At 42.7% G+C, this 20067-nt stretch overlaps 1 protein-coding gene across 7 annotated transcripts in view; it reads left to right on the top strand.

Annotated features, from left to right (window-relative positions):
- ANK3 (ankyrin 3) overlaps positions 1 to 20067 on the top strand; it is a 380917-nt gene that overhangs the window by 305779 nt on the left and 55071 nt on the right. For 3 of the 7 annotated variants that reach the window (XM_043988596.1, XM_043988597.1, XM_043988598.1), the window contains exons 29-32: positions 2206 to 2238; positions 4801 to 5025; positions 5589 to 5687; positions 8138 to 8292. In XM_043988596.1, the coding sequence (XP_043844531.1) occupies positions 2206 to 2238; positions 4801 to 5025; positions 5589 to 5687; positions 8138 to 8292 (512 nt within the window). The remainder of the gene's footprint in view (positions 1 to 2205; positions 2239 to 4800; positions 5026 to 5588; positions 5688 to 8137; positions 8293 to 20067) is intronic. The other 4 variants (XM_043988601.1, XM_043988599.1, XM_043988600.1 and 1 more) reach the window with 2 other exon arrangements.

Genomic DNA, 20067 nt, shown 5'->3' with positions numbered 1-20067 from the left:
CAGAGTTCCGCAGATAGTTCCCTATCTGCCATTTTACCCTGTAATATTTTGGAAGGAGGAATCTGCCAACTAGCGAGTGATTGGTATGACAGGAGCAAATATTAGCAAACTTCCTCCATGGGACACTTCAAATTTACTACTTTGGGGTTGGATTTTCTGAATCCAGCTAGAAAATCAAACTAGAATCCATCTAGAAAAAGAATGAAATGCTGAAGAATGTATTCATCTGCTTTGCTGTTCTGTTTGGTGGTTTGCTTTTAATGATGAAAGGGGCAATTTCAATGACATGTGATGTTGCTTAAATAACTAGTAAGCACTGATGTTTTTATTATTCCCTCCCCTCTCAAAAAAAAAAAATAGGGGCTTGAGATTTAGCTGAAAATTAATTTTGTTCCATCCCTTTATAAAATGAATGTTTAATCGTGAACCACAAGCCATTCCTAAAGTCAACTCAGCAAGGATTCCTTATTTGTCTGCTAAATGCCTAAACTTGCTGCTTGATTCAAATGCATGTATGTGAGCTATCAGTGTGTCACGGATCTTCTATCACATTCCATTGATAAATTAGTAGATAAGTCTTGAAGAATATCTCCCAAAGAGGTTAAAGTGATTTGTACAATTTATACAGGTAGTAAGTGTCAGAGGTAAAATTCGAATTCAGGTCTTCTGTGGTTCCAACACTGTCCATTACAACCAAGCTACTTATTTCAACCTGTTATTTTTAAAATGAAGCTTCAAGAAAGCAAAAATGTACACATACATTGTGCTAGAATAAAAGCCTTTCAGAGCACATAGTAGGTCCTTAACTTGATGGTTGGTTGAGAAGTTGGATAGATGTGAGGTTAAGGAGGCATGGCTGGGGATGGGCAAAGGCTGGAGAAGCAGCCTGGGGCAGTGGAAAGGGGACCTCTGGTTTGACTCTTGGCCTTGCTATTTAATTAGGTATGTGCCCTTAGCTAATCTGATTCCCTTCCATTGGCCTAATTTTCATGGTGGAAAGAGCACTGGAGTCAAAGAACCTGGGTTCAAATCCCACTGGGTGATCTTGGGCAAGTCACGCTCCCTACATCTTGGTTTTCCCATTTATAAGATGAGCTGGCCTTTGTGGCCCTGTATCAATGATCTTCTGATCTGGCTCAGTGGAGGGAACATTCACACCAATGAAAATAATGAGCCAAAGATGGATCTGACATGGGAGCTTTGAAAGGCAAAAGGTCTCACCTATTAGGAGCCTTCTCTGTGTAGAGCCCTGTGGCAAGGGCTCAGGGAGAGGTAGAATCTAGCCAAGAGAGGGTGCCTGCCCTCAGGGACCTTGTAGTCAGATGGGGGACAGGACACACCCATACCATACATATAACTTCAATACAAAGTGAAACAGGTGAAGAATATATAAGAAAGCAGTGAATGGGGATTGAAGGTGGGCAGTGGTGACCTCCTTCCCATCTAGAGAAATAAGAGTATGGTCTTTGCTATTCATGTGAATAGGAACCATTTGTTGTTGGTGTACGGTGTGACCACATTTGGGGTTTTCTCAACAAAGATACTGGAGTGGCTTGCCATTTCCCTCTCTAGCTCATTTTACAAATGAGGAAACTGAGGCAAGCAGGATTAAGTGACTTGCCCAGGGTCAAGCAGCTAGTAAGTGTCTGAGGCTAGATTTGAACTCAGGGAAATGAGTCTTCCAGATTCCAGGTCTGCTGCTCTATTCACTAGCTGCTTTATAGAAACTTTTACTGAAAAGAATGGAGTGGGTCTATCAGTAAAGTAAAATAAGAGTGATTTTTTTTTTTTGGATAACAAAAGGCTAAATGTGATGACCACTGACTTTGACATGAACACTACAGGACAAAGCACCAGGTTGTATTGTGTATTTCACGCTGAGCCAGCCTCAGCTTTCCTCTCCCATTCCTGTATGGTGCCTTTTGAAAGCAACCGATCCCCATAGGAATACAGAAGGAAGGAGAGTCTGCCTTCAGATCTAAATGCTAGGAGTGTCAGAGAAAGCTCCCAAACCTTAGAATGATTGGGAAAGATATTCTGAAATCCAATGAAAATCACTGGAAAATTTATTCAGCTCAGACAGAGACCTTAGTGTTTTATTTTTCTGATGGTTACTTTTTTCCTTTGCTCATTGACATTTTCTGTTGCTTGCTTCTAATTATCTTATATTAATTTTTCCCATTTGCTTTCTAAATTATTTTGCAGCTGTTCCTCTCCACTTCCCCAGTATGATTCAAGGTGATAACTGTGTCCTTTATGTGAAATCATCCTTCGTTATTTTCTTTTTAATCGCTGTGCCCTCTTTCCCCACAGTTAGATGTGTAGATATGTCTGTAGTACACCAGCATTTGTCATCGTGCTGTCTTTAAAATTAGACCCATTCACCCGTTAGCAAAACCTTAGGTTTATTTGTTCCAAACCTGTGCTGTGCTTGACATTCATACGGTCCCGATGCCATGTACTGATTAACCCTTAAATTCCCAAGCACAAGATCTTCTTGGGAACTGAACAATTTGTAAGGAATATGGAGAATGAGGATGAATCACTCTCGTTTCAAAATGCTGCCAAACCAAAGTTCACGTGTCCCTACCAGACTGAGGACATTAGCGGGCAGATGACGAGCAACAACTATGACACTGGAAAACTCAGAAGAATAGATGGCATTTGATGAACCCCAGCAGTGCACAGGGTGCTTGGAAAGAGCATGGAAGATGGCCCAGTTTAGCTTTGAAATCATCTAGTGAATTCTATTTTTTCTTATCTCTTGGGTCAGGTGCTCTGTTTGGCTGGGGATTTAATATATATTGATATATGATTCATGAATATAATCAAGCATTCTTTTCTATAACATAAGCCTGTACAAAAAAGTTATTGTATATGACATAAATATATAATAAATACATTATAATATAAATAAAATAGCTAGCAATATTATAACATAGCATAGTATATTATAGCATATGATACAATGCAATGCAATACAATACAATACAATACAATACAAAAATACAAACACTTGTGCCTTTCCATGGATCTGTTGAATGAATGCTGTTTTAGTCAGGGTGCTTCTTATCAGTTGTAAGAAAAGCACTGACCTCCCCCATGATGTTAAGGCATTCCATCAACACACTGGCTGGGCCAATCTTGAGATCTGAGAAGTCTCTTGTGTCAGGAGGCTCAAGCCTTACAAGGGCAGACATGAATCCGTCAGTGGAAACTCTAGCCTGCTGCAGTGGAAGGCTATGAGACAAGAGTCCTTGTAACACCAAGTTGTTCTTAACCCAAAGTTGTTTGCTAACTCATGTCTGCTTGCTGATCTTTCTTGATCACAACCCGATTTTACCAGTAAATATTGTGAGTCTGAGCAAAGGACTTTGAATCCCTTTTTAAATTTTGCCATACAAGACATTTAAGAGAGAGCCTAGCTTTGGAGCAGGGAGGGACCCTCGGGGACCATCTAGTCCAGTCTCATTTTACAGATAAGGAAACTGAGGCTCAGAGAGAACTCCTTAGGATCCTGGCTTTAGAGCAGGAATAGAATGTAAGAGGTCATCTGGTCCAACAGAGCAGATAACTGAGGCCCTTGGAGTTATAAGTGACTTACCTAAGGCCTCTCAGATAGTAGCTGAGGTGGAATTTGAACCGCCCTCTGAGAACTCCAAGCTAGTGCAATTTGTTCTGAATCATGTAGCTTTTAGCTATTAAAAAAAAAGGTATCTTCTCCCCTTTTGTGCTTTTATAAGGAATACCTATACGCCCATGTCCATTCCCAATAGAGAGCCTTTTTTCTTCAAGAGAGGAAGTTGATAGAAATGAGAATCAATCTAAAGAATTCAAAAGGTGTTTTTAAAAGGCTCTTGTGTAAGTTGGAAACATTTTTTAAATGGAACAAAAAATGGACTGGATTCCATTGCCCTCTGAAAATATTTTAGCTATTTGAACAATTCTCTAATTAGCGATCATTAGCCCCAGACCTGTACCTTCTAATGGGCTTATGCCCAACCCCTGCCAATTCCACATGCTGATTAGAAAGCAGAGCAGCAGTATTTCTGTCCTCCCCTTCCTGGCTTGGACCCTGTGCATGTTGGGCTCATTCATTGCTTTTGTAGAGGCTTTGACAACATAGAAGAGGGGGTACCTTGTTGTCCAACACTAAACAGGGGAGGGATTGAGGGAGGGAGGGAGGGAGGCTGGGTGGGAAGGGAGGAAGACTCCGGACCCAGAGTCAGACTTCCAAAGTCCCATTAACACCCCCTGACTTTGCACTGGACCTTCTAGTAGCATTGTTTAACCCACTCCTTAGGGGACTGGATCCATAACATGAGAAATAACATTGATTTAACCTCATGTAGTTGATATGAGGTTGGTTAAGAAGGAATTCTAGGTTTTAAAGAAATGTTCCAAATTTTAAAGTTGCTGTTATAGTCTCTCAGCATTTCAAATGGTCAAGTTTGGATCATTCAGAAACCTTTCTTAACCCAAGCTTACGCTCTTAGGTTCTTCAGAGAAAAAATGGCTTTAATAATGCTATTGCTTATTTAATGATTTGCTATTATTAACAATCTACTTTGTTGTTGTTATTACTTATAATAACAGTCACTGGTATGTTGTTTTAGCATTAGCATGCATATATTCAATTTAAGAGCAGCCCCCTGCCCCCTTAAAAAAAAAGTCAGTTTATAAATGAACCTTTAAGGAGAGAGTCTATTCCCTGTTCATTCTTCCCTTTTCACTTTTCCATTTGATGTGGTAAACAAGCATCTTGCTTGACTTCTGCTGACTTGTGATCCTTCCCTGCAGGTTCCTGGTGAGTTTCATGGTGGATGCCCGAGGGGGCTCCATGAGAGGAAGTCGCCACCATGGGATGCGCATCATCATCCCGCCGCGCAAGTGCACGGCGCCCACTCGCATCACTTGCCGACTGGTAAAGAGACATAAGCTGGCCAACCCACCCCCCATGGTGGAAGGAGAGGGATTAGCCAGCAGACTGGTAGAAATGGGGCCTGCGGGGGCACAGTTCTTAGGGTGAGTCCTCTGATGAGTCTCCTTCCTGCCACTCGCCCGCCCGCCATCTTTGATTTTCTTTACCCTTGTGAACTCAAGTAGTTAATGATAGAACTACTTAGTTTGAGCATCTTAACTGAGAGCACCGTGCCCTGTTAATGCCATAAAAACCAAAACCCAACGGGGTAACCGTGAGAAAGCGGGCTAGCCTGTTGCTTCTGTAACGCTTTTTTGCCAAAGCTTTTTACTAACCTCAGAGTGCATCCCTCCTCTGCCCAGGGCTTGTTTATAGACCCAAAGACACCAAAGAGAGTCGAAGAACGTCCAAACGAAGGCAAGACAAAGCAGCTTGAGCAGCTGACTAGGCAGCTGGGCAGAGTTGGAAATTCCCGGGTTGCATTTTTAGATTAAAAATTGGGGGAAGCAGCCCACTCTGATGTGGTCGTACTAATTACCTCCTGGACACTCTCTCCATTCTCTGAAGTGGCATCCTGGTGCAAACCAGGCAGGTTCTCTTGGGACGAGCAGTGTGTTCACAATTTCCCCTTCTCGTTTTCTCTTCCTGCTGCATGGATGTTATTCAGTAAACTGCACCTTCCCTCCAATCCTCCCCCTGTAAACGAGGGTGAGAGCTTGGTTAGCCGAATCCTGCAGCTTGGGCCTCAAGGAACAAAATTTATTGGGTAGGCGATTTTAGACAAGATACAAGAATGTCTACAATTTTTTTTCCTTAATTTCAATTTTTGTCACACCCATGATTTTTATTTTGATTTTTTTTGGTTTTGGTTTTGATTTTTTTTTTTCCAAAGCTTTCAGTCGATGTGTGTCACTGAAAGACAAGACCATAGTGGCTTGACTTCCCTTATAGCTCGACGCTCCCTCCTCTGCTTTCCCGGGCATGTGGAAATCACCGCAAGCATCTGCTCTCATAATTTCTGTGCTTTTGTAATTTTTGGTTTTGAATTTGAACTGTTTCAACTGCATCGTCTACATTTCAACACACAATGATAAGTCTTTAATTTCAGCCCTATGATGGAGAAGGTATTTGCAAGGCTTTGAATCAACATTTGACACAAATGATCAAAAAAAATTTGTTGGTTGTTGTGGGGTTTTTTTCCCAAAAAAATAGGCTCAGTAGTGGGCATCTGGGGTGGCCAAAGTGAGGAAATAATCATAAGTGATTTTGAATGCAAGTTGAAAAACAGATTTTAAAGCTAAGTAGATGCCAGACAGACGGGTCCAAAACATGATTTTAAAATGCAGTTATCTAATCACTGCAGAGTTTAAAGTGGGTGGGGAAGGGTTCTCTCTTTTTTTTTTTTTTCTTGCTTTGGCAGTTTGCATGAAACACCGTGCTTGGCTTTACTGTTGGTCAAAGACCCTGGTTCAATACCTTCTCTCTAGGTCTTGTTAATTTTCATACAGGAAACTGTGGGGCTCCTGAATTTTTAAAGACAGTATCTGACATATTAACCTGCAAAGATTGTATCTCACTTTCTAAGATGCTGAGATTATGTCCCGCTGAGGCCTGTGGGAAAACTATGGAAAATCCCTCCAGAGCCTGTGGAATTTTGGACATTATAATGCACATTCCTGTGCAATTATCAATCAAATACTTCCTGGCCCCATTAGGAGAAATGGTCTTAGCAAATCTACACTCCTAAAAAGACTGGGGTTAGGCTTTTCAAAATTTGGGGGGAATTTCTGGCTAAAAAGAAAAAAAATTATTGGATTTCACTTAAATATTTCCTGCTTTGATAATGAATTTGATAAATGAAAGCCATTAAATTTGAGAGCGCTGGGCTTAGAGTCTGGAAGACCTCAGTTCATTTCTCAGACCTGCTGTGAGACCCTGGGCGTGTTATTTAAGCTCTCCAACCTGAGTTTCTTCATCTATAAAAGGAGAGAATATTTAGTGGCCTCTGAGGTCTTTTTCAGTCCTAAATCAATCATCCTAATGTTAGCAGGAGAGAGAAGGTACTACTACCAGAAGAGGGTGCCATAATTGGCGTCAGAGGACCCGAATTCAAATCCCAGTGCTGTGACTTTGGGCAGGTCACTTCCCCTCGAGACATCTTCTTTCTCCACCTTGTAAAATCAGATAGTTTTTAAAGCCCTTTCCAGGGCAGAATCCTATTATCGCTGGTCCTCTGTTGTTACTGGATTTCTATCAACTGCTGCCCTTTTTTACATCCTTACCGCTGTAGCCCTGTTGCTTCTACTATTGTTTTCTTCAGATAAGTTATGAAAAGAGGCGAAGCTACGTACAACCTCTGTAGGCAAATAATGATACTGTCTGTTTAAATGGTCTTAAAGCTGCATACTCCAGCTACATGAGTTGCCTATGATTATAGTTAATTTATTTTCACTTGGCCCTTTTTGGTGCTTGTCTTAATTTTTAAAATTTTGATTAAATGCTTTTTTTATGTTGTTGGACTGGCACCTGGAATGAGCAGCCATTTACCACTGTCCTGGCCACGGTCAGACGTGCAAGGGACACGATCACCAGACCACTATGGGGCGAACCTTCTCAACGACCTGATGAGTTTTTGGAGAGAACAGACCTCACACTGCAGAGGATTGGAGAATGAAGCTGCCTCCTCCCACACCACACACGAAAATCAAAACAGCATCCTGCTGCCCAGCACCAGCCCCCAAGCTCATAAGGGCTGATGGCGTGAGATGGTGTTGGGTCAGGACTATTTTTTGTTTTTTATTTTTTGAGGAACAAGATCATATTTATTAGCATCAGGAATATTTTTAAACAAATGATCCTCTTCAATGACTGTCCTTTGAAGGTCTTGACACTGAATAATTTCATGGGTGAAAAATGGGCCAGTCTCTCCTCTCTCGGTTGTGGCTTGTTTCCACAGCTCTCTCTTTTTGCATTCCAAAATACATTTATCCAGGATGGCATGTTATCCAACTTTGGACGCGCTTTTTTTTTTTTTCCTTAGCAAATAAGTCTGTGGCTTGGGCAGCTTTGAAATCATTCTCGACCACAGTGGCACCTTTAATTTTCAAAAGGATAGAGTAATGAGAGTTGGATTTTTTTTTTAAAGGAGAGAGACAAGTTCACTGTAAATATAGTTTGATATTTAAATAATGTAGATTCTTTCTTCCCCTCCCTTAGCCCAGTCATAGTGGAAATTCCTCATTTTGGATCAATGAGAGGGAAGGAAAGAGAACTCATTGTTCTCCGGAGTGAAAATGGTGAAACATGGAAAGAACATCAGTTTGACAGCAAAAATGAAGATTTAACTGAGTTACTTAATGGCATGGACGAAGGTAAATATGATGGTCTCCATATTTGTGAGGGTTTCTGTTCAGGAAGATATTGGAATTGTATACAGGAGGAAGGGAAGATGCATTGGAACTCTGATGTTTTCTTCTTAAGCCAAAACCCAGTTTCCCAAAAGACTCATAGTTGTAATCATCAATAGTCATTTATTAAGCACCTACTGTGTGTCAGGAATTGTACTAAGTGCTCAGGATACAAAGGAGCTCACCATCTAATACATTTAAAAGCATCTTGATTTAGAACCAAGAAGAGCCCAGTTCGAATCCTGGTTCACACACATACTATCTGTGTGACCCTGGGCTACTCTCTTCACCTCTCAGCTTTCATTTCCTTACCTGTAAAATCATGATAATACTTCACAGGATTATTGTGAGGGTCAGATGAGATAGCACTCACAAAGTGCTTTGCTAAATAGATGCTGGCTATTTTATTATTGTTGTTTTTGTTGTTGTTATTATTCTCCCAATACATGAATATATTGGGGGTCCTTTCCTCTGAATGTGAGCTGTTTTTCTTTAGGCAAACTTATGTCACTTACCTAGGACCAAAAGTGTTTCTCTGACTGGGGAAAAGGGGGAAATATGAGAAAGAATAGAAGTACTTATATGGAACTTTGTTTTCCAATCACATTGGTCTACCCCACCTCGAACTACGACTTCAGTACCCCTCTTTTCTCCTTATTAACTTTCTGGATTCTAATCTGCTCTAAGGTCCACATTGTTCACTCAAGACCTTTGGGAAAGCTCCTGATATCTAGGATCTTCCATCTCTTGTCTTTTGGCCTTCTGAGGCATGTATTCGAGTGTAGCTGTTACATGTCCTTTCAGAGGAGATAGAGTGGAGGGGCAGCTAGATGGCGCAGTGGATAGAGCACCGGCCCTGGAATCAGGAGTACCTGAGTTCAAATCCGGCCTCAGACACTTAACACTTACTAGCTGTGTGACCCTGGGCAAGTCACTTAACCCCAACTGCCTCATTAAAAAAACCAAAAAACAAAACAAAACAAAAAACTGAGGAGATAGAGTGCTGGCCTTGGAGTCAGGATGACCAACCTCTGATACATAGTGGCTCTGGGCTCCTGGGCAAGTGTCCCCAGAGAAGTCTTCAAGACTATGAGCTGCAGAGAAGGCTCCACCTGCACTGGTAGATGGATTTTTCATACCTTAGAGTTTCCTATACCAATGAAGTTACCAGGACTGATTCCTGTCCCTCTTTCATTAAGCATTTATTAAGTACCATCAGTGTACTAGGCTCTGGGGATAGAAAAAAAGCAAACTAAATAGTCCCTGACTTCAAGGAGCTTGAATTCTGCAGAGAGAAATAACACGTTCATAAAGAATTAAATTTTTTTTTTGTGAGGCAGTTGGGGTTAAGTGACTTGCCCAAGGTCACACAGCTAGTAAGTGTTAAGTGTCTAAGGCCGGATTTGAACTCAGGTACTCCTGACTCCAGGGCCGGTGCTCTATCCACTGCGCCACCTAGCTGCCCCAAGAATTAAATTTTAAACATATACAAAATGATTTGGGAGGGGGCGACATGTTGTTCCCAAAGGAGATGATGTTTGAGCTGAGCTTTGAGGAAACAGAAGGCACAGGTGAAGAGGGTGTGTGTTCCAGGCAGGCCAGTTTTAGCTGTGACTTTGGATCCCTGAAGGAGAGTGACATGCCGTGAGCCTGGAAAGGTAGATTGGAATCAAATGGTGAATGGTTTAAAAGCTAGACCAAGGAGGAAGTGCTTTCCCCTAAAGGCCCTTGGGAACTCTGGAACTTCTTGAGGAAGGGAGAGACTTGGCCAGACGAGGTAGGGCTTTAAAAATATCCCCTGGGGAGCTGAGGGTGAAGGATGTCGCCTTCCGCTGCCCAATACAACCTGTCTAACTTGGGCAGTTTTCCTCTGGAGGCCCTGTGAGTCAAATGGTTTTGATCAAAGGAGTGCTTACGGCAGGGTCCTCGAGACCAGAGGACTCGGGAGGGACATGATTGCTTCCTTTGAGTAACTGAACAGCTGCCATGTGAAAGAATGATTCGACTTGGTCTCTGGCGCTAGAGGGCAGATCCCTAGGGACCAATGAATGCCCTGAGCCACTTTGGGCTTGATGTTCAGGGAAAAGCTTTCTGACCAAACTCTCACTTTTCCAAGGTAGTAACTGCACTGTGTCCCAGTAAGAAGTTAAACCTTAAAATGGTTGAGATGTAGAGGTGGTGATCAGTGATGTCATATTTGTGCCACATTCAGGAAATCTCTTTGAAGCACAGGTGTGTCATGAGCAGGTGGTGGAGTCATTTCTCTCCCTGGATAAATTGCGCTGGGACGTAGACACTGTCAGCCTGAGTGCACCTGCCAGATCGAACACCAACACAATGATAAGGCCCCCTGGCCTGCATTCTACCCAGGTTATCTTGAAAGAGGAGAGACGTTATCTTGCTTACATTTTTAAAGAAGAGATGGAACCTGTGTTCCATCTTAGAAAATTAAAAGGAAACACAAACACTTCCAGGTTCCAGGTGCCAAAGGACAAGTGGGTCTCATGGCAACAGTGGAGATGGATGGACGACAGGTCAAAGTGTGGTCGTGCGCTCCGGGTGTCACCTTTGAGTTGGGGGACGGGGAAGGTGGAGAGAAGCATCCATGGCCCTGCCATCATCCACCTTCCTCCCCTTCTCTCTTTGGTTTTTCTTCACTCATTTCAGTCACTTTAATCCCTTTGAAGAAGAGACTAAATGAGAATTTACTCAGTTTTGGTTTTGGTTTGTAGCTCTAAGAATAATAACCTCCATCTCTTTCTTTCCTTCTTTCTTTGATTCTCTTTCTTCTTACCTTCTTTCCTATTCCTTCTTTCCTTCCTATTCCTATTCCTTCCTTCTTTCCCTCCTTCCTTCCTTCTTCCTCTCTCCCTTCCTTATTCTCTCCCTCCTTCCTTCCTTCCTATTCCTTCCTTCTTTCCTTTCTTTCCTTCTTCCTTCCTTCCTCCCTTCTTCTCTCCCTCCTTCCTTCCTCCCTTCCCCTTTCTTTCCTTCCTTCCCCCCTCCTTCCTTCCTCCCTTCCCTTTCTTTCCTTCCTTCCTCCCTCCTTCCTTCTTTCTTTCCTTCCTTCATTCCTTCCTCCCTCCCTCTCTCCTTCCTTCCTTCCATTTTCCCACACACAGCTGAGAAAGGTCACCAGCTCAATTCCATAAACATGGAGCTTTTACTTCATAATGTACTGTGCTGCCCACCAGGGATAGGCCTAGAGACTTGTGACTTTACTGGTAAAGGCAACTCTCCCTCTTCCAAGGTAGATTAGCACCTTCTCTGCAGCTTACGGTCTTGGAGAGCTGTGGGGAGCCCCAGGAGGTTCAGTGACTTGTCTAGGGTCACGCAGCCAGAATTCCCCAAGGGCAAGACTTGGACCCAGGTCTTCCTGGCTCCCAGGCCAGCTCTTTATCTGCTTCCCATTTCTCTGGTCCTATACAGTTAATAAAGTGCTTTGAAGTGAGGATGCTACAGTTCAGCAGAGAATGCAGAAACAAAAGATTGGAATGATATTTGGAGGTTTCCAGGCTAGAGTCATAGAATGTCATGACCAGAAAGGACCTCGGCTAACATCTAGTCCATCGGTTGGTCGCACTTTACAGATTTCGTTCAATTCAGAAGTATTTCTCAAGCACCTACTGCGTGCTGAATACTGTGCTAAGTTTTAGGCAAAACAAAAAGCAAAACAAAAAAAAAATATCCAAGTTGTCAGTTGTTTCTAGGAGTTAAAAGTCTTCAAAGCACTTGCCTCCAGGGCAGCGAGGTGGCTCAGTGGATGAAGCACCGGCCCTGAATTCAGTAGGACCTGAGTTCAAATCTGGCCTCAGACACTTGACACTTGATACTTGATAGCTGTGTGACCCTGGGCAAATCACTTAACCCTCATTGCCCCCCCCCCAAAAAAAAAGTTATAAAGCACTTGCCTGAGCTCATTTGAGTAGACTTTGCAAATGGAGATGTATAAATAAGGTTTCCTTTATCTTTGCTTCCTACTAGGGGAACTAAGTAAGCCCTTCTTGGGAACCTCAGTAACGAATATATGAGTCCACCCTCATTTTTGAGCATTGTGATTCAGCAGATTATAAGTTCCTTGAGGGCAGGGACTGTCTTCTGCCTCTTTTTGTTTCTCTGAAGCTTAGCAAAGTGCCTGGCATACAGTGATTAATCAATGTTTATTGAATGAAAGAACAATCCTTTTCAAGGAATAGATTCCATTTCCTCATCAGTTACTAACCAAAGCATTCAGGTATTTCACATCCTGGCTACAAAGACTATGTTACTTAGCCAAGAAGGGGCCTCCAAAGTTACCCTATCTGTAGGGCTGCAAGAAATGTAGGATTTCGTTCCTTTGCCGACTCCTGTAGAAGGCAGACACATTGACAAGAGGGCTGGATTTTAGACTGTGATGGAGCCTAGGCCTGGCTCCAGTGCTCACTGCTCCCTGGATGATCCAGGCTTCTTTGGGTCTCAGTTTCTGCATTTGTAAAATGGACATTAGGTTAAGGAAATGATAGCTTGCCTTAGCTGTCTCACTCACAGGGTTGTAAGAAGCCTTTGTATACCTGAAAGTTCTGGGGCAGGAGAAGGGAGCGACCTTATTGGATTTGTTGCTTAAATCTTGGCCCCCCCTGCTTGCTAGCTAGCTAGGGGGCTTTCAAAAAGTTACAAGTATTTATTTATTTTTGTTGTTGCTGTTGTTTTGTTTTTGTGGGGAAATGAGGGGTAAGTGACTTGCCCAGGGTCACACACCTAGTGTCAAGTGTCTGATCTGGATTTGAACTCGGGTCCTCCTGAATCCAAGGCCAGTGCTTTATCCACTGCGCCACCTAGCTGTCCCCCCACAAGTATTTATTAAGCTCCTACTGTTACTCGATCTTGGTCACATAAAGACAAAGAATAAAGCAACCTCCGCCAGAAAGGGGCTTATTAGCTTCTAACAGGGGAGACAACAAATACAGACTAAAGGTGAAAAGAATAAAGGCTAATAAATAAAAGTTCACTAAATAAAAAAAAGTAGGTCACCCAGCAGCTGGGGGCAATCAGTCACCTGGCTTCTAAGAGGCAGAGGCAAGGAGGGAGTGCACCGTAGGCATAAAGATCAGATGGTGCCATGGGGGAAAAGAGTTCTTGCTGTGTGTGAGAACCAGAGAGAGCCGCTTGGCAGGATGGCAGAGCTTGGATGGGAGAGTCAGCCTCCAGTGAGGCTGGAAAGGTGGCTTGCTGGGGCCAGATTGTAAAAGGCTTTTTAAAAGCCAGGCAGGAGTGTCTATTATTCCCACACCTTAAGTACACAGCCCAGTCTCCAAAACAAAGTGACATTCAGGGAGTATCTGCAACAAGCCCGGGCAAGAGATGCTAATGACGGCATGGTGGGGTTTGGCATGGGCTGGTTGGATTGGGAGGTCACAGAGCAACAAGGAGCCCAGCTGGCACTCGCTTCAAGGACTTTGCCATCCTAGCTAAGGTATCATGTGGCAGGAGGGGCTCTTTTACAGAGCAGCAGAGCCAGCCTTACTCTCTCCTCCTCACCAAAGCCTTGGGCACAAGGCTGAGAGGAAAGCCAATATGGTGGCCATCAAAAATGACTGCACCATAATCCATTGGATCTCTCTTTGGTGGAAAAAGGAGGTAATACTGCAAGACCCTAAATGTGGAGGTTAGAAACACGGAGGTTAGAAATTACGTGGGGGTGGGGGGTAGATGAATCCCCCCATCATTAATTACTTATTTTTAGCATTTAAAAAAATTTTTTTTGAGTTCCACATTCTCCCTCCCATCCTTTCCCCATCTATCAAGAAGGCAAAATAAGATATCCATTATCCATATCACACCAAAAAAAAAGCAAAAGAAAATTATACTTCAGTTTGCACTCATAGTTCATCGGTTCTTTTTCTGGTGGTAGATAGCATTTTTTTTTTTTTATCATGAATCCTTTAAAATTATCGTGGATCATTGTATTGATCAGAGTAGCCAAGCTTTTCGCTGCTGATCATCATTAGAACATTGCTGTTGGGGCAGCTAGGTGGCGCAGTGGATAGAGCACTGGCCCTGGAGTCAGGAGTACCTGAGTTCAAATCCGGCCTCAGACACAACACTTACTAGCTGTGTGACCCTGGACAAGTCACTTAACCCCAATTGCCTCACTAAAAAAAAAAAAAGAACATTGTTGTTACTATACACAGTGATCTCCCAGTTCTCATTTCTGCTTGCATCAGTTCATATAGATCTTGCCATGTTTTTCTGAAACCCCCACCCCCGATCATTTCCCACAGCACAGTAGTACTCCATCACAATCATATGCCACAGCTTGTTCAAACATTCCTCAATTGATAAACAATGGTTCAATTTCCAATGCTTTGCTACTACAAAAAACAACTGCTATAAATATTTTTGTACTTTTCCTTTTCCTTTTTCTGTAATCCCTCTGGGTACAGGCCTAGTAGCAGTATTGCTGGATCAAGGGGTATGTAGTTTTATAGCCCTTTGGGCATAGTTCCAGATCGTTCTGTAGAATGGCTGGACCACTTCACTACTCCATCAACAATTCATTAATGTACTTCTTTTTCTTCATCCCTTCCAACATTTGTCATTTTTGATGGTACCTCAGAGTAGTTTTAATTTACCTTTCTGTAATCAATAGTGATTTAAAGCATTTTTCAGGTGACTAAAGATAGCTTTGATTTCTTCTGAAAACTGCGTGGTCATATCTCTTCACCATTTATTAATTGGGAAATGGCTCTGTGTAATCTAAGATTCTAAATGTGGATTCTAATGTGTTCCCCCAGTTTGGGGGAAACTGACTAAAAATCACTGATAAAACGAGTTTAGGTTTTAAGGGTTTATTGGAAAATAGAAAGAAAAAGATTGAGAACAGAATTCTAACAGCCTGGCATTCCTATCTCTCCTCAAATTTCCTGTGAAGTCCTCTGCCGCCACCACCATCAAGTCCAGAAGCGAAAAAGGCCAGCGCTCTCTGCGCAGGCTCCCTTTCCTCCTTCCTGTCTCCCAGACCATAGGAGGCTCCTCCAGTTGATTGGCTGGTAGACTTGATAGACAGCACCCATGAGCAAACGTCATTTCCTGACGCCAAGGAAAAGCCACAATGCCTCTGAGGCATTTTCCTCATGGTGGAGCTCTCCACAGCAAGTCTCCAGTAGGTGGCGTCATTCCAATCATTACAGCTCTTATTTTTAGGAATTTGATTCAGCTTCCTTTATATTTGAGAAATGAAACCTTTATCAGAGAAACTCACTCTAACAATTTTTGGTATCAATTCATTGTCTATGGTACCTTTTAGCAAAAATGACGTTTCCCTGATCATCTCTTTCAATTAAGTCTATTTTTGTTTTTGCTTTGTCTGAGGTCATGACTGCCACCCCTGCCCTCTTCACTTCAGCTGATAGACTCTGCTCTGGCCCTCCCTTCATCCGAACTGTGCACCTTTTTGTCCCAAGTGCACCTCTTGTACGCACAATTGTTGGATTCTGGTTTCCAATGCATTCTCCTCTCTGCTTTTGTTCTCTGCATTTCCCTCAGTAGGCAGGAAGACTGGAAGCCTCCTGAATGCAGGGGCTCTGCCTTTGTCTTTGTCTCCCTGGCGCCTTGCACAGTACTTCAAACATGACTGTTGATTGATTAATTGGGGTTATCTCTCTGTTTTCTAAGCTCCTGAAGATTAAGAATTTTTTCATTCTTTTATTTGTATCCCAGGCCCGGCCTATCCTGAGCACTTAACAAATGTTGGGGCTTTATTTGATTTATTGATTTTTTTAGTCCGAAGAAATCATCGCTACTTCAGCATCCCTGAGGGTACATCTAAATTTTGTTTCATATTTTTTTGCCTGGGCACTATATTGGAGCAAAGAGCAAATGAAGGTATTCCCTGACTTTGGGGGTTTTTTTAAAGCTCAGACTTAACTTTATCAGTGCCAAGAGAATAGGCCAAGCACAGGCATCTCTGATTTATTGGAGATAGCCAGACTGAGATGTGACATCTACAGCTCTGTGGTGCCACCTAGTGGACAAGGAGCAGAAACATTCTGATCTGAAAATAAGCAAAGCTGGCCAAAATCTAGTTCTTAGTATTTAAGGAAGGAACGTGGGACATCATCTACTCGGGGGGGGGAGCACAGAGGTCATGGTGTCCACGCCTCTTTCTTCATAAAGGGAGAAACAGGCGTAGAGAGATGAAGTGGCTTTTCCAGAGTTACATAGGTAGTTAAATTCATTCCTCCAGTTCCCGATACAGGGTTGATCTCTAAAAGATCCTTCTCCCAACACCCAGAACACCAGCCCACCCTCAATCCTGCCCACAACCAGATCCCTAAAGAAGGGCTGCAAGAAAAATCCTACCTGGACTTAAATCCATGGCCTTAACTATTTCCATAGGGTCATAGAATTATAGATCTAACAAAATCATGTGATTTTTATTTACCAGTTAAGGTGGGGGTTGAGGGACTTGGAATAATTAACTTCAAAAGATAGGTGATCTCAGCAGCTTCTGGGCTTAATGTCAGGCACCTGGAGCCAATTTCCCTAATAAATAATGACTCTCTGGGCCCCAGGTTTACTGAGTGATGTGGCATTTGGGCAGTGAGGAGTCTGACTATTTCCTGATAAACAATGGGCAGAAGCCACATGTGAAATCCCAGATGTACTGCTGAGTAGCTTTGAGATCTAACAAAGAAGATGAGCTGGCAAATCTAATGCAAGGAGGCACATGGGACCTCATAGGTATCCCTGGGACTTGATGGGATGAGAAATGTGCCCCAAATATCTCTGTGGAAAAGTATAACTTAGTCTAGAGAAATTGACAGAAGAAATTCAGAAATGGGAGCAACAAACATGGTAGAACATTTGGGGGAAGACCCATGGAAACAACAATAAAAATAGGATTGTCATTAGAGTAGGCCACAGACCAGCTGGGCCAAAGAAGGGAGAGAGATGAGCTTAGGACACAGATCACAAGTCTGTCTTTACACACAGAGGCATTATGTGATGGGGAACCTCTTTTATCCTGACAAGTGCTTGAGTTTTCTCAGTGCCAAGACGAGAGCAGCTAATAGTTCCTTGATTTGCCTTGATAATTTCCTCCTTCCCCAGCAAGGGGAAGTCTTTTGGGGATCTGCGTCTTGATGATGTGAAGGAAATGGTTGTTAGGGTGGAAATAACCACTCCTTCAAATAATTTGTGATGGAGAAGAAGACTGATTTAGAATGATACCTAGATTTCAGGACTACTGATTGCAAAGGATTCAGAGCAAGGAGAGGTCATATCTTATGAACTAAATTTCTAGGAAGTCAGCCTTAAGGGATGGGAAACCGTCAAGAAAGAAATTCTGAAGACACAAAGAAAAACAATTCTGATGAGGCAAAAGAAGACTTGTTAAAGAGACCAATGTGGATTCACAAGGGACTTAAACAATTTAGATGTGATAGACATACAGAAAAGACATTTTTCTTGTTTTAAAATAATCAAAGATCCCAACTGGCTTGGTTTTCACCGACTTGTAGAAGCTCATGGATGGTCATACATAGTTTGGCCAATGTGTAGAGTCTGTGATATCTGGAAAGGGAGCTTGGGAACAGATTGTGTGTAGCTATGAATGCCAGAGTAAGAAACTCACAATTTATTCATCGGGCAGTAGGGAGGCACTGATGGTTTTTGGGGACAGGAGTAATATGATGAGAGCAGTATATTAGGATTACCTCAAGCAGTCAGACTGGTTTGAGAAGGAAAAGACGGGTTAGTTCCTAGGCTAATCTAAGTTGAAGCTGATAAGGGCCTGACTTTGAAATGACTGTTGTAGTGGGAATTACTTTTTGGGTGTGGGTTAGACTTGGCTGAATGCTTTCCAACTCTTTTGATTCCAAGCTAGAGGGATGGGCGTTGGTAATAGAAAGATAAGAAATTTATCATGGAAATAGACTTGAAAAGATTTTATAGCTGATTTGGATTGGGGGAAGGAACTGAGGTGTGGAATAGTCAGAAATCTCTGAGGTTTCAAACCTGAGAGACTAGGAAGATGCTGACAACAGAAGTGGAGGTGCTGGAAAAAGGGGCAGGTTTATGTGGCAGATGAATTCAGGTTAGGACTTGTTTGAGTTTGTGGGACCAATAGGACATCTAGGGGAGCCAAGCAGTGAGAATCAGGGCTGGAACTCTAGGGAGGGGTTGGAAGCTCAGATGTACTAAATACAGACTCTCCCACCAGAATGCTACCTGCTTGAAGTCAGGTTGTTCCAGCTGTGCTATTGCAGCCCCAGGGCCTCAGTAAGTACCCTTCACATACATGGCCCTTAATAAATGTTTGCTGATTGGTTTGCATAAAGACGATCCTTGAAGGCTTGAGCAAAAGAGGTGGTTGGCCCTGGGAGGGAGAAGTTAGGGAAAGAAGGCCCAGAACAGCCCGGCACGATGGACTGAACATGGCTAATGTGGCTGGTCAGTGTGGAGGTATGGGCATTTCCAAAGACCTTTGTGTAGCTGTGGCATCAGGTTCATGTCTATAGATAAATTTTCATATTCATGAGCTTCTGAGTGCTTGTTTCTCAGTTGGGCATCTAGAACTGGTCACTCCTGGAATCCCCTCGCTTCTTCATATTACTCTGCTTTTGATTATCAGTACTTTGAATAGTCATTGAGCAAAAGTCTGAGGATCCAGACCCCTGGTTCTAGGTAGGAGAAACTGCACGGGCCATTAAAAAGGGAAGGTTCTGGAGCAGCTAAGTGGCACAGTGGAGAAAGCACTGGCACTGAATTCAGGAGGACCTGAGTTCAAATCCGGACTCGGCCTCAGACACTTGACACTTACTAACTGTGTGACCCTGGGCAAGTCACTTAACCCTCATTGCCCCACCCCCAAAAAAAAAAAAGGGATGGTTCTCAGTTTCATTTCCGTAGGCTTTCAGGAGAAGAGATTGCACAATGTCTTGGGTTGCCTGTTTTAATATTGTTTACCTCATGTGATCAAAAAGTTCATCTTTATATCTGACTGTGCTAGTGAGGTCTTCCTTCTTGGTTTACTCAGTGGCTAAGTAGGATTAGCATCCTCTTTTTTAAAAAGTGCAGTAGCAGTTATCATGGGAACGACTTGATCCCAAAGTACAGGAATTCTTGGTTGGAGAGGGATTTGGACAAATGATGTCTCAGCTATTTTCTAACTTAGATTTTGTTTAGAGTAGGCCAAATCAAATACCTTTAGCACATCATCATTAACCATTCCTTAATCTGATCCAATTTTCACAAAATATACAAATTGGAATTAGTCTGCTAACCTACCCTAAGCCTTTCCCAGACTCAGAACCATTCTGATATATGTGTGTAAAAAAATGCGTCTATTTATATGCAGATATACATATGTATGTATGTATGTGTATATGCATGTGTATCTATGTCAAATAGTCCTTGTAGGAGCTTTTCACTATACCTCTGGTTTCCTCCTGTGAAGGCAGACCATCAGTCACTTGTTTACAATTTACCAGTGAAAATGTTGCCCGTGTAACACTTCTAATTATCTCTCTGAACACTCACCTGAGGCTCCCTGTTCCCTTTGCCTAACAGGTCTTGTTTTATGACAAAATCGAGGAGGAAATTCACAGTGGTTAGAATTACCTGGTTTAGGGGCAGCTAGGTGGTGCAATGGATAGAGCACCGGCCTGAGCTCAAATCAGCCTCAGACACTTAACACTTACTAGCTGTGTGACCTTGGGCAAGTCACTTAACCCCAATTGTCTCACTAAAAACAAAAAA

This window comes from Dromiciops gliroides, chromosome 2 (assembly GCF_019393635.1).
Source record: "Dromiciops gliroides isolate mDroGli1 chromosome 2, mDroGli1.pri, whole genome shotgun sequence".
NCBI classification, from domain to species: Eukaryota; Metazoa; Chordata; class Mammalia; order Microbiotheria; family Microbiotheriidae; genus Dromiciops; species Dromiciops gliroides.
Note: the sequence above shows the minus strand (reverse complement) of the source record. Positions and strands in the feature narration are given on the sequence as shown.